The sequence below is a fragment of the Symphodus melops genome (genome assembly GCF_947650265.1).
Source record: "Symphodus melops genome assembly, chromosome: 7".
Taxonomy (NCBI): Eukaryota; Metazoa; Chordata; class Actinopteri; order Labriformes; family Labridae; genus Symphodus; species Symphodus melops.
This window is the reverse complement of record NC_136697.1, coordinates 13,810,300-13,823,727: the sequence shown is the minus strand read 5'-3', so window position 1 is coordinate 13,823,727 and position 13,428 is coordinate 13,810,300. Positions and strand designations below refer to the sequence as shown.

General features: G+C 41.7%; 1 protein-coding gene across 1 annotated transcript; it reads left to right on the top strand.

Moving 5' to 3' along the window:
- Positions 1 to 4,402: 4,402 nt before the first annotated feature.
- On the top strand, positions 4,403 to 13,336 carry pcyt1aa (phosphate cytidylyltransferase 1A, choline a). The gene is made up of 9 exons (XM_079347351.1): positions 4,403 to 4,807; positions 6,907 to 7,020; positions 7,372 to 7,471; positions 7,721 to 7,837; positions 9,050 to 9,201; positions 9,365 to 9,443; positions 9,782 to 9,924; positions 10,088 to 10,276; positions 11,097 to 13,336. Exons 2-9 carry the CDS (start codon positions 6,907 to 6,909, stop codon positions 11,316 to 11,318), a joined length of 1,116 nt encoding a protein of 371 aa, XP_079203477.1. The 5' UTR covers positions 4,403 to 4,807; the 3' UTR covers positions 11,319 to 13,336.
- The last annotated feature ends 92 nt before the right edge of the window (positions 13,337 to 13,428 follow it).

The following is a 13,428-nucleotide window of genomic DNA, read 5'->3' as shown; positions in this document are numbered from 1 at the left end:
AAGTAACAATAAATCTCTGGTTGGAATAGAACAGAACACCATTGGGTTGATAAGTCTTCAACAATAAAGTCCAAATCAAAAAGGGCCACTCAGATCTTTTCAGCCAATGTCACCATGCATCAGAGGCCGGGTTCAGTGTCAGACACTCTCTGTTGTCTACATCATCATTTTTCTCTGAAGGTCTTGACTTGCTTAAATCGCGATTGAAATCAGATCATCCAGGTTAGTGGGTTCAGTGTATGAAATCAGCTTTCATATACTCACTCAGGCCATTCGTAAACAACGGTTGGAGTTACTTTTCATTCCATCCAACTCAGTTGACACACTACGAGACTCCTCTAAAAACCCTGGTGGAGTGAGAAAAGTCACTTGAAAGCATTGTTTCCTTTCATAAGGTGATGAAGCACCTTATGTGTTTCTGAAGTGAGGCTGAGTAGGACCAGCTTACTGAATACCTCATCGCCCACTCTACTGAGAATGTAATTCAAATAACAATGGCTGATGAGCAAACACAAGGTTATACTGGATAAGGAATGAACAAAACAATCCGGGATCTCCATCAGACTTTTCAAGTGAGAGCACCCATGGTACTTTGGGGGTAATAGGGAGGCAGCCACCTTAGTCTGTGTGGGAGGTGGGGAACATGGGCTGGTTTCAGTGTGCATTTGCTCTTTATCCTCAACACATTACCTGAGAGCCACAAGGGCCTTACACAATGTCCTGCATTGTCTGGGACAGAAACTGCCTGACAGACTGCATCAAAGTCTGGGTCTGTATACCTGACCAGACCATATACTGTTATGAATACGACTGAATCCAAGTGCAAACCAACAACAAATAAGCAGTGGAAAATGATTTTTTTTTGTCTGTCGCTTGGGGTGGAAAGGAAAGGACTGCTGTGGGGGGGTCAAGGGCTGGGTGTAGAGGAAGGGAGGAAGCTACCGGTACTTGAAGTTTTCTGGCTGGCAGGCTTTTAGGCCGTGAGGCGAATTGCCCTGAAAACAAGAAAAACAGGTGTAAAACACAGAGGCAGGCAGGAAAACAAATCATGAAGTCTTAAAGGCAGGAAACTAGCCTAAACTTGAGCTTGACTTGTGACCCAGACAAACCACGAACGGCACAACAATCTTCTTGTAAAAGTAGTTGATTTCTTGATGGCAGGCAAATGTGTTGTTGGCAGGCAGGTTTGTTGATTGTAGCGCCGTTGTTGGTGGGCAAAGAAGAGTAAAGAAGACAGAGTGGAGGCGAGATGGCGAAGCAAAAACATAGCAAACACTCTGAACTGAAAATAAATGAAACACACGCTGCCATGCAAGCAGATGTCATGGAACAAGTGTTGTGACAGGAATAGGATGTAAGCGGTTTACATACAATAGAAGAATGTTTTGTTAAGTGTTCAACATTTCAACAGTTAAGGAAACTCTATCCTTTTAACCAGCAGGTAAAACTGCGATTAGAGAGTGCCAGAAGGAGACAGGGAGTCTAAGGCGCTACCAGGTGGCTAATGGTTATCATCATACTATATAATTGCTCTGTGACGGAACAAAAATGGAAGGGTAGGGGTACATGTTTCTCTTAAATGCTATACATTTATTCAACCGGTGCACTGAGATAACCAGCTGGCTTGAAATATAAATCAAGTTGCTGTACAGAAGGTGTAAATACAACAAGAACCAAAGTCAAGATAATTCTAACACTCTTTCTTGTTAGTATTAAACTTTTCTATCTATAACATGGCATCAGTATTTAAAAGGAAAAAAACAGAAGCCACCATTTGGAAGTTACTTATTTTCTCTGTATTCTTTTTCTAATGGATTATCAGATCTAACATAACATTACAAACATTGATCGTAATTGAGAGAGGTAGGCCTACAGACTTAAAAACACACTGCAGTCTTTACAACAAATACATAACATTACGTGGTACTAAAGGCTCACAGCTAAATTAGAGCTTTAATCATATCTGTTATTTTGACAAAGAAGTAGGTTCTTTGTCTCAAGTGAGACTACTAATGAAGGAGATCATTGAACTCAACCACCATCTCCAAGGTATCAATTATTGTAAACAATGCTACTCTGATCTTTGAGTGAAATGATACCCTGTCCTTGGGCTCTCTGCAGGACAACAGGGGATGTTTTCAGCTCTATAGCCTTCATTCCACAGATTAGGCACCTCTGTGCTGTCTTTCCTCAGCAACAATATTGAAAACTTGGCTTTGACTCAATGCTGGACTGAATTACACTCCCAGTTTGCAATCTATTACATTGAGATGAAACTTCCCTTTAGGTTGCTAAAGGAAGAAACCTACAGTTCTTGAGACAAGAGGAGGGTGGATAAATACAGCTTGTCCCAAATCAGTTTAAAAACCAGAGAAGTGACAGGACATTCACAAGAAAGTCTATGACAAAGAAAAAAGGCTGTAAAGCTACTCATACAAGGTACAAATAGGCAGTTCAGAAAATCAATATAAGCCTAGTTTTTTTTATAGTAATGGCAGAATTGGCTGAATAAAGGGTTAAATGGGGCCTATACTTCCAAAGAAGAGTCATTATTGCTTAAAAACATTTGAAAGGTTATCAATAATTAGTTACAAAGTCAAATTTTATTTCATTTCTACCTTTGTATCTCTAGAGAGGATCTTACTATGATATCATGTACAGACATGTTATTGAAAGGCATGGGTGTTATTGTAGTCAGGACTATCCATGAATGAGCTGTGTTAGATAGTTCTGTCCCTGTCAGGTACCAGACCTAGAAGAGCTGGTTTCCTTTATTTCATCAATTTAATCACATCTGTCAGACTGGCCTGGATTTGTTTTACTTCCTAAAGGCTTTTCCCTGTGTAGCTTTAATACCTGATATATCTCTTGTTATTAATTGATGCTAAACAAATGAATATTATACATTACATTATTAAACATTTTTATTTCAATGCAAATAACATCATAAAGTTTATGTCACAATATATAGTGTTGTTGCACAAGAGGTAGGGGTGAATTGTCAGATTGTGTGTGTGTGTGTGTGTGTGTGTGTGTGCGCGCGCGCGTGTGTGTGTGTGTGTGTGTGTGTGTGTGTGTGTGTGTTTTGTAATCTATGGGAGCAGCCTTGGTTAAACAGTCTGACTGCAGCAGGAAGGAAGGACCTGTGTTATCTGTGTTTCTGACAACATGATTGGCCTCCCCTGTGCTGTTACAGGACCATGCACGGGGTGGGACACTTGGCTATAGGTTTGAATCCAGAGTATGGAGAGGTCAGGGAGAGTAAGGAGCAAGTGCAGAGAGAACAGGGCATGTGAAGAGAGTAAGTTTGGGGAGAGCAGGGAGAGTGCAGAGACAGAGCATGGAGTGAAGGGCGAGTGAAGAAAGACTGCACGAGAAGAAACCCTCTCCACACCCCGGCAGAGTGGCTGGCTTTCGTAAAATTCTCTACAAAAAAAACTAAATTCATTTAGATGTATTCTTATTACTTTACAAAAAGTACTGATAAGAAGTAATCTGATTTTTTTCATTTTCCCAGACAAACATTAAGTTATAAATTCAACTAAAGGGAGTATTTATTATGGTTGGATGCGCTGGCAAAAATCTGTTTTTTGTTTTTCTAAGATAGAAGCCACACTTTTATTCTGGACTTATGGATTCTTTTTGTTTCATGTATGTGTTTTTAGCAATACAATTTTGGACCAATACTTTCTGAATTGGAACTTTAAAAAGTAATCATCACACTCATCATCTCCAGATAGAGCATTGTGACTCCCTCCTTTCCATAATTAACTCAACTCCAATTTTTCAAGTCAAACAGACAACTTCACATTATCGCAATACTGGTTTCACTACATTGTCTTCCAGTTACTTATATAATTGATTTTAAGATTTTACTGATTCTCTTTGACTCATGTATGGGTCTGGCTCCATAGAGAATTGTTGACAACTCATAAGATCATGCATTTTGCCACAATTGCTTTGGAATTGACTTGAATCATCAATACTTACTTACTGTAGCACTACATTGATGTTAGTGATACCTGCTCCTTTAATGAGTAAGTTAGTGACAACTTTAACTGAGAGAATAAAGCTGTCTGTTTATTTTTATTTTTTTTTGCAAATTAAAAATTAATAATGTAGAATCTATACCTTCCAGTACAGATTATGTGTGTAATGATTGGTGTTTGTAAATATAAAAATGACCATGTTGCTTTTGTGGTTGTTGACCCTCAGTTTTCGGGCTGTTACCTTAGGCAGACTTTTTGCATTTTTAACTTTTTAATGACTCATAAGCGTAATGAGGTGTGGTTATAGTAACTGCTTAGAGTGATCATAGACATAAGTCTAAGAGGAGTTGGCTTGAGCTCTGGAGGTGGAGCTCTTACAGTGAAATCTGTTCATGGGGGCATGCATGTTAATTGTCTAGCTGTAATTCTTCAGTATGTCCACTAGGGGGCGACTGATACAAAACCGGAAAAGTCCGACTCGTTTTGTCAGTTCCTCTGAGGAAGTTCGAAGTTTTGTAGTTCGTGTACAGTTGACCTGTCAGCGTTGTAGTACAAGCTGTCACTGCTGAATTTGTGTTTCTCCGTGGGGTTGGGGCAGTTTTCGGCCAGAGCGAGCGAGTCTGACACACAGGCTCAGTTTGTATTTACCGTTGCTACTGCTAACCAGCGAGCTAACGGCTACAGTTAGCCAACACGCTAGCTTGCTGTTTAGCATTTTTGGCTTTTTTTTGCTGATAGCTACAAGCTGGGTACTGGTCGTGCGAGGATAGGAATCCTCCCACTCCTGTAAAACAGCATTCAGCACAAAAGAATAATCGGTAAGTGAGTCGAAACTTGTCTGGCGTTAACCGTCTAACGTTAGCTGACCTAACTAGCTTAGGTTACTGATTGATTTTAAAGGTCTTTGGGCTAAACAATCCAGTATGCCAGAGTTTGCAGGTATAGCTGCACAGTCAGTGTCACCAGTAACACATCTACCCCCTGTCACTGGTTTCTTAATGTTATTAATGTTGACAGCTGCTTGTATTAGTGTGACATTGTAATATAAGCTGGAGAGCAGAGCTGAGTGTGCAACTGCAGCCTGTAGTCATCTTAAAGGATCACAATGACCCAACTTCAACAAACATTTATATGTATGTGTTTCCAAGTAGATTATCATGAAGTACCGGTACAATAGTAACGGAACATAACAGCGGCCTTTCAGTGCATCTCTGTCTCCTCCAAGTTTGTTTACACATTCACTTAGTAATGTTTTTAGACAGCCAAAGTACAGTTCAGACAGAGTGTGGACATAACTAGTCGATTAGATCGGGACCAGACACACGTTTAAGATTGTTATATTTGATCAGCTGTGTAGATGTGTGCTTCTTATCTGTGACGACTATTGATAAAAATGAATTAATTTCCCCAGATTGTCTTACTTAAAAAGGTTGCCGTGAATAATATGATCCACTGTAGCAAATCATCTGGTTATACCAGACTTGGCCCTGTCCTTTTGTTGCTTGCTTATTATAGCAACCTGTTCCAGTTTTGGTGGCATGTGCTGCCATGTAAATCTTGTCTGTCAGTGTGTGAGAGCCCTGCAGGGCTTCTCGGCCTCACTGCTCAGCTGTTACACATAAAGAGAGAGAGAAAGAGGCAGGCTGGCTGCTTGTTCAAATGCCCAGTGTTGGATCAGGTATATGTCACCGTGTTGTTTATTGTACTGATTGAGGCACACTTAATGAAAGTTCATCACAAGTTGAAGAAGTTGCAAAGTTAGAAAATGAAGAAATGAAGGCCCCTCCCTTTTGTGATCTGATTTTTTTGGTGGCGTGATGGAATGTGAAGAATGAGGCAGAACCAGCCTATATCCATAACACAGGAACCTTTATAATAGGACTTCAGTCGAAATTTCTTTAGTTCCAGCCTTTTGAAGATAAGGTGGCACATCTTCACTGTTGAACATATTTGAAACTGTATTAAGGATATGTAATGTGACCTTAATGTTCATCAGCTTTTTAAAGTTCCAGTCTTGTTCTTCCTGGATACACAGAGGACGCTTAGACCCTACCAAGACACAGACCAGGGAGGGGAGGGTGTAGGTGTTGGTTTGAAACAGGCCCAGTGTGTCACTGCTTACACTCTGCACAGAGACAACGCTTGTTGTAATCCTTATAGCACACTCTGCTGGTGAAAGCCGACAGTCACGTGATATGCTAATATTGGCCGATATCATTGACAGGCCGATTAATCAGTCGGGCTCCAATCATTTTTATCATTTACTACTACTATTTCCTCATAGATCAACAAACCCTGCTTTTCTCATTATTGGTGTTTTAACTAACTGTCTTGTGGTTTCTTGCGTTTCACTCCAAAAACCTTCTCAGAACGGAGATTTTAGGATATGAGTTAGTCGATGACAGGTTTTTAGAGAATCAGTTACACAACTGTGCGTGGTCACGAGAGAGTCATCCCTCTGGCTGTCACGTTCATAAAGTCAGCTGAAGACTGGGGAAGTACAGCTGAATGCTGTTGGTCAGAATGAAGTTCAGGTTACTTTTTCTGTGACCGAGAGAACGGCTTCATGTATCAACAGGTGGTGTTTGCTTGATTTCCAGCTGACCTTATATGTTTGCTGTTGAACTCCGTCGGTGGTTTTTCCTTGAGCTGACACTCTGTGACCGTTACTGGGTCAAAGTTGATTAGATGCATGTTGGCTCATCTGCACATAACCTTGCCGTCTAGATTTACAGTCTGTCAACACTGTATACCGTATGATGCTGACTGTACTTATGTAACAGTACAGTTCACGTGCAGAATGTGGGCACGGTATGACTGAGTGACACGTCATCTGAGTGATTCTCTTTCATATGAAACTAGAAGATGTCAACGCAGTGTTTGAATGAAGCCGTGTGTTGTTTTGTGTTTGACACAGATGGAGGCTCAAAGCTCCAGCGGCCTGCTGCTGTCCAGAAAGAGGAGAAGAGATGGCTCCAATGGGGAGACCGAGGAGGGAGAGAAGCTCGGTAAAATCCCCAGATGTACCGTGGTGAGTCAGCTTGAGCTGCCGTTGAGCAACGTGTTACGTGGATGTGTTCTGCATCATGCATTCAACAGTGTGACCATCAGCCCAGTGCTCCCCTGAGTCCGCCATTATTAGACTGTGATTCACTGAAAGGAGGAGGAAATGTTTGCACATGATGACGCTCAGATAAACCATCAGTTTAAATTAGCTGGTGGTTACTTTTCTAAATGTGATCATGAACACATCAGATGATGCCAGGGAGAATAAATATTTGAAAAAAAGAGAGAGCGAGGATTATGTCCGACAGTGTGTTTCAGAGAGTAAACTTTGTTGATCACTACAATCTTTCCTTTGGTGTTGGTATGGGTGTTGTAGGGATTGAAGCACCCCGCGCCGTTTGCAGATGAGCTCGAGCCAGCTGATGGTAAACCCTATGAGAGAGTCAGCATGGACGAGGCCAAGAGGGGAACACCATGTGAGTCTGATTCCTTCGCTCGTTCCCTTGATCCTCGGTGTGTTGCTCTGAACATCGTCCAGCCTGACTCACACATCTCAGAACTTTCTACTCGTGTCACTCCTATAACATTTGTTTCCAACATCAGTGGGAAAACCTCTTCACTTTTCAGTTCACTCACAGACATAAAGAAATAAGTGTAATATTAGATCTTCTCCAAACCCAGTGAATGTGTTATTCCTGCTTGTCTCACCTCTCCTCTCTGTTCAGCTAACAGACCCGTGCGGGTGTATGCGGACGGCATATTCGACGTCTTCCACTCAGGTCATGCCAGAGCGCTCATGCAGGCCAAATGCTTGTTCCCAAACACACACCTAATTGTTGGAGGTAGGTCTTCGTCACTGGACAAAGTGGGATGTCTTGTCTCTTCACTGATCTTGTCTGTGTGTGTTTTGTAGTCTTTTAAGGTGGCTAGCTTTTTACTCCCTTTGAAACTTTGCCCAGGAATATGTCAACGACGTCCAGCAGAATATCACTTTGTTGGAGTCCGACCTGGAAGCAGCATGAACTGGCATCTAAATACCAGTACAGAAATAGCCTGTATCCCTCATGGTGATCTTGTTTACTTGAAGAGGTCATAAGGAGACAGCAGTGTTTTATTTAATGTTTCATAACAAGTCCAAATGTCTCAAAATAAAGGTCAAGGATGGGATTCTTTGGGATTTATTAGGAACTCCAGATTTTCTGAAAAGATTACCCACAGGAAGTTAATTGTCCATGAAAGTAGTTTCCACACATGGACTCAGTCTTGAGGTTTCACCCTGCTTATTTACCACCTCATATGTGGATGTGCATGTTTCGTATGAACTTCATCCAAGATTGACAGAGCGAGCGAACGATCTGCACTGCTTGAGCCTGTGTTGCATGTAAACACCATGTGAGAGAGATGCCAGGAGTGTTCATGTCTCTTCTTAAATGCAAACGAGGCTCGCCTGTTGGGATGACTGAATCACAAGCATAACTTTTTGATATGGCTTTTGTGTTTATCAACTTCCGGCTAAATGTTGTCAAAAGAGAAGGCTCATCCAGGTCGAGAAATACTGAGAGAGGGGATGATGTCAGCAAATAAAAGAAAATGTTTTATTTAACAGTATAATCAGGAGGGCGGGCTCATTTATTTTTTATAAATTTTGCTGAAAATGTCTCTTGCTTGCCATCTCTCTGGTTCAGTATGCAAGCAAACAGGTGCCTGTGAGTTGCTATGGTTACAAGGGGCTGTCTGTCTCTGTCTGTCATTATGACTTTGCCTTTACATTGGCAACTCGTATAAAACAAAAGCTATAAGAATCTGTGAGGCAACACAAGAACTGTATCCTGCTTTATTGTCCTTTTCCAGTCACATCACTGTTCAGTGAAAACAATGGTTAGAAGGCATTTTAAAAAAAACAATCATTGCTGAAAAATATTCCAAGACAGCACACAATAAAAGATGCTGGTGTGCTGGAAGGTATTTTTGGTTGAGGATTCAGAACCCATACGTTTGACTCAGGCTGAGCGTGTTTGCTGATGTTCTTTTCTGTCATTTGTAAATGTTTCCAGTGTGCAGCGATGACCTGACCCACAAATACAAAGGCTTCACGGTGATGAACGAGGACGAGCGCTACGATGCCATCAGACACTGCCGCTATGTGGATGAAGTTGTGCGAAACGCTCCCTGGACGTTATCGCCAGAGTTCCTCACAAGACATCGCGTGAGTCGATCATCATAGACTCTTTTTGTCACACATCGCTTTAGTGGAGATTCCTCGTAGTCTTTATCTGTTTTTTTGTTGTTGTTTTTTTTAAATGTCCCCCTAATTTATATGTATTTAAAATCTGCAGTTTTGATTCTAGTGTGTTGATGTTTGTTGAAAGATTGACTTTGTGGCCCATGATGACATCCCATACATCTCGGCGGGCAGCGACGACGTGTACAAGCACATTAAGGAAGCCGGTGAGTGTCAAAGTAACCAAGAGATGTAGAGAGGTAACAAATGTTTCTAAGACATGCTTCAGTGTTTCCTGCTGCTTTAGCTCACAGAGAAAACAGAATAATACTGTCTTTGTTTTTTTTTTCTTCTCACAAATGTCAAGAAAACCAAATGATTTGACAACAGCACCATAAAGAATCTTTTCCTTAATATATGTATAAATGTGCTACTTTGATTACATTAATCCATTTAAATGGCATGTTTTCCCTCTCACTTTTTTCTCTTATTAATTCACCTGTATCTGAGATCCTTTTTCTTCTCAATGACCCCCCCCCCCCCCCCCCCCCTTTGCTCTCGTCAGGTATGTTCGCTCCCACCCAGCGGACAGAGGGCATCTCCACCTCTGACATCATCACACGCATTGTCCGTGACTACGATGTGTACGTCAGACGCAACCTGCAGAGAGGATACACAGCCAAGGAGCTCAACGTCAGCTTCATCAATGTACGAGACTTAACTGTGGAGTAACTGAGTGAGGCTTTGAGCTGTGAGAGCCACCAAACTGTTAGCAGCGGAAATGTGTTGTTAGTTTGGTCCGGTCGTTCACGTTTGACTGTTCCATATCTTTGTTCTTATTCGTAAGCCCCTGCTGCTCTGATGTTTTCAGGAGAAGAAATACCACCTGCAGGAGCGTGTAGACAAGGTGAAGAGGAAGGTCCGCGATGTGGAGGAGAAGAGCAAAGAGTTTGTCCAGAAGGTGGAGGAGAAGAGCATCGACCTCATCCAGAAATGGGAGGAGAAATCCAGAGAGTTTATCGGCAACTTCCTGCAGATGTTTGGCCCTGAGGGAGCTCTGGTGAGGATGTTAGCTTTGCTTTGGTTTTTAATCACTGTTTTATCCTACTGATGGCTTCGGGAAACTCGTGAATGTTAGTGACTTTGACATGAGCCTTTCAGTCCCTGTGTACAGGTATGAGACACTGACTATTTGAAGGTTTCACACCTTTGGTATGCAAACACAAAGCTCGTCTAAGTTTTGCATTAGGACAAAGACCAGCTGTCAGTAAAAAAACTTTGGTAAGATTTGATTTATAGTAAAACTTAAATTATGAGAGTTGGAGTTCTGGAAAATGAGTTTGAGATTCAGATAAGTTTGATACATAACCACGTGTAATTCTTTTCATTGTTGGAAAAGATAAAGGCTTACTTTAAGTTATGGATCTCATGATTGATTTTCTTCATCAGTTTGCCAACTGTATGAAACAAGACATGAAACCATGGTTACAACAAGATCCTTTTTTCTGAAGGAGCGCTAAGCTAAGCTAATAAACTGGCTCAAACTTCAAATACACCACACAGACATGAGAGCAGTACATATCCTCTTATTTTACTTACAGCTTTTCAGATATCGCAGATGTGAAGGCTTGAAACATTTTGTTGGATTTTGTTTCATAATCCTCTCCAGTGTCTGCGCTCAGATCCCTCTGACTCTGCTGAAAACAGGGTGGGACTTGGGTAACGTTGCTTCATCTAAAGAGCCAAAGCTGGAATGATTTAAAGGTCATCACACACATGTTGCAGAGCTTTGATGTCAGACTGTTTGAAGGACTGTTTGGACCTCGTCCTGCTGACCAGTTGTTCTAAAAGATAAATGTTCCATGTGTCCGCCTCCACAGAAGCACATGCTGAAAGAAGGAAAAGGCCGCATGCTGCAGGCCATCAGTCCCAGGCAGAGCCCCAACAGCAGCCCCACCCGAGAGGAGCGCTCCCCTTCTCCCACCTTCCGTCTCCCCTTCTTCACCAAGACCTCTCCGCCTCCCTCGCCTCCGTCCCACCACAGCGGAGCCCGGGGATACCTCATCAGCGATGACGATGATGACGAAGAGGACGAAAACTAAAAGCTTTAGACTTCTTCACTCTTGTCTGGGCCGCAGTCAGTTTTACCAGTAAGCTGAGCTATCGAGGGACGCAATTTTCACCAAGCTCCTGCTTCCCTTTTTTGTTTCGGTTTACAATTTTACTTTGATCTTTAGCAGCCAGTTTCCAATGATTCTTCTTTTTAACAACCGTTTTTTTGTTTTTGTGTAACAGTACAACTTTCCACTAGTCACCTAAGTTCTTTAACAGTTGCGTCTCATTTATCTCAGTCACTTTTAATGTTTTTTAGTTCTCTATTGTCACTAGCGTTTATGTGCGGGTTAGGGTGACGTAGTGAAGCAGAAGTTTATTTTGATTATTTTTGTCTCTGCTTTCTTCAGAGGGAGGGCTCACAGGTTCATAGTAACATGTAAACGCATGTTAAGTTTGGTGTTTGATGGGTGACCTCGTAGGTAGGCATTGGTGATTATCTTTGTTTGGACGATTTTCAGTTTCAGGTCAGAAACTGGACATCTAAATGATCGGCTTTCATTTTCATTCACTTGTCTGTTTGAAAATAACGGGGAACGTCCGACACGTCAGTCACAATCTGAGCTGAATCTGTGCGTCGAGTGTTAAACGTTTTCCTAACAGCAGCTTTTTCCCTTCCCTTCCCTGTGTGTCATGTGTGCCATGTGTGCAAGCTCCCGTGTCGGCATGTTTGAAAAGTCTTGTCAACATACTCCACCCTTTGACAGATCTGGGTTCAGCTTCGTCTTGACGTAATGAGTTTGCTTTTTAAAGGATCGTGACTGCCGACAGAATCTTTTGGAAGTCTCTTTTGAAACTGGACGCCGTTCAGAAAGTCGTGTAAGAATGACCCATTTCAATGTAGAAAAAGTTATTTTTGTAGATTTCTTCGTTCCTCTCTTTAGTTGTGTACAGATAGTATTCTAATGATCCCTGTTTAGAAGTGCTTTACAGGCTGAGCGGTGAATCAGCGTGAGCAAGGATGAAGGACTTTTTACATATGTTTTGTAAGGGAGATCCTGCATCACCAGGGCCTGTAGGGACACATTCATGGTGGAAAGAATGACATCTTCAAGGTGACCTGAGAACTGTCGAAACGCCCTGCTACTAAAGAGAAACTAAATAGTTTTGATCAGTGGATTTACAAGCACATGAATAAGACCTGTAGCATACAGAAAGACAAAACTAAAGCATGTTCGGAAAACATTTCCAAATCTTCAACACTTTAGTTTAGCATTGATTGGCAGGCGTAAAAACACTGAGCTGTTGCAGATGCATCAGTGAAAATCCAGATCAACATTTCCTGTTTATAGCTAACCTTTTTTTTTTTTTTCTTTCTCCAAGATGAGCTCAGTTTGTGCATTTTTCCTCTTTCTGAACAGAGCCATTGTTGCAGCACTGACTCAATGTGACTGGGTCGCATATTTGAGATTTCACGGCTGTTTGTGTGTGCATCTTCAGTGATGCAGTAGTTCTGGTGTCTCCTGTATAATCATAAAATGAACCTTCACAGGTGATCAGAAGATGCAATGCATCACTGTCCGATAACTCAAATATGTATGTTGCAATGTCAGATCTGTTCTCGGCTCGGTTTCTTGAAATAACTTGTAAAGGTCAATCTTGGCTGCAGGGACAAAGACTGCCTCTGTCAGCGTGTGAAAAATCCCTCCCCAATTATAAAATCCTACTTTTGGTATGAGGTGAAGAACTTGTATAATTTGCAGAGAAATCCAGCCTTGATCTTGGTGCTAAGCTACTTTCTGGAAGCCTCATCTCGATTCTTGTGGAATCTCTTCCTTGAAACAGCGTGAACTTGTCATTTAGAGCATGTCCACGGCACAAGTTCATGGTGGGAGAGAAACTTGAGTGGCGAGCCGATGACAGCCACAACTGCAGGATACAAATGTTTTTAACAGCAAGCGTTTTAATCATGTTCTATTTACTGTTTGGGGTTCATCTTTGTTTTATGTCCTGGATGTAGAGGAAGAGCAAGACAGGAAAAATGTATTAAAACATGTTGGCCAAAGCACTTCTTGACTTGACTCTTCTTTCCTCTCTAAAGAGCCTCTCAAGTTCTGGATTGTGAAAATGTGAGGATGTCGTAAACTTAACTTTCTGAAA

Coding starts and splice junctions, on each gene's coding strand:
- pcyt1aa (XM_079347351.1), top strand. CDS start 6,907: ATGGAGGCTCAAAGCTCCAGCGGCCTGCTGCTGTCCAGAAAGAGGAGA. Junction 7,472..7,720: donor GGCCAAGAGGGGAACACCAT/GTGAGTCTGATT, acceptor CTCTCTGTTCAG/CTAACAGACCCGTGCGGGTG. Junction 10,277..11,096: donor TTGGCCCTGAGGGAGCTCTG/GTGAGGATGTTA, acceptor CCGCCTCCACAG/AAGCACATGCTGAAAGAAGG.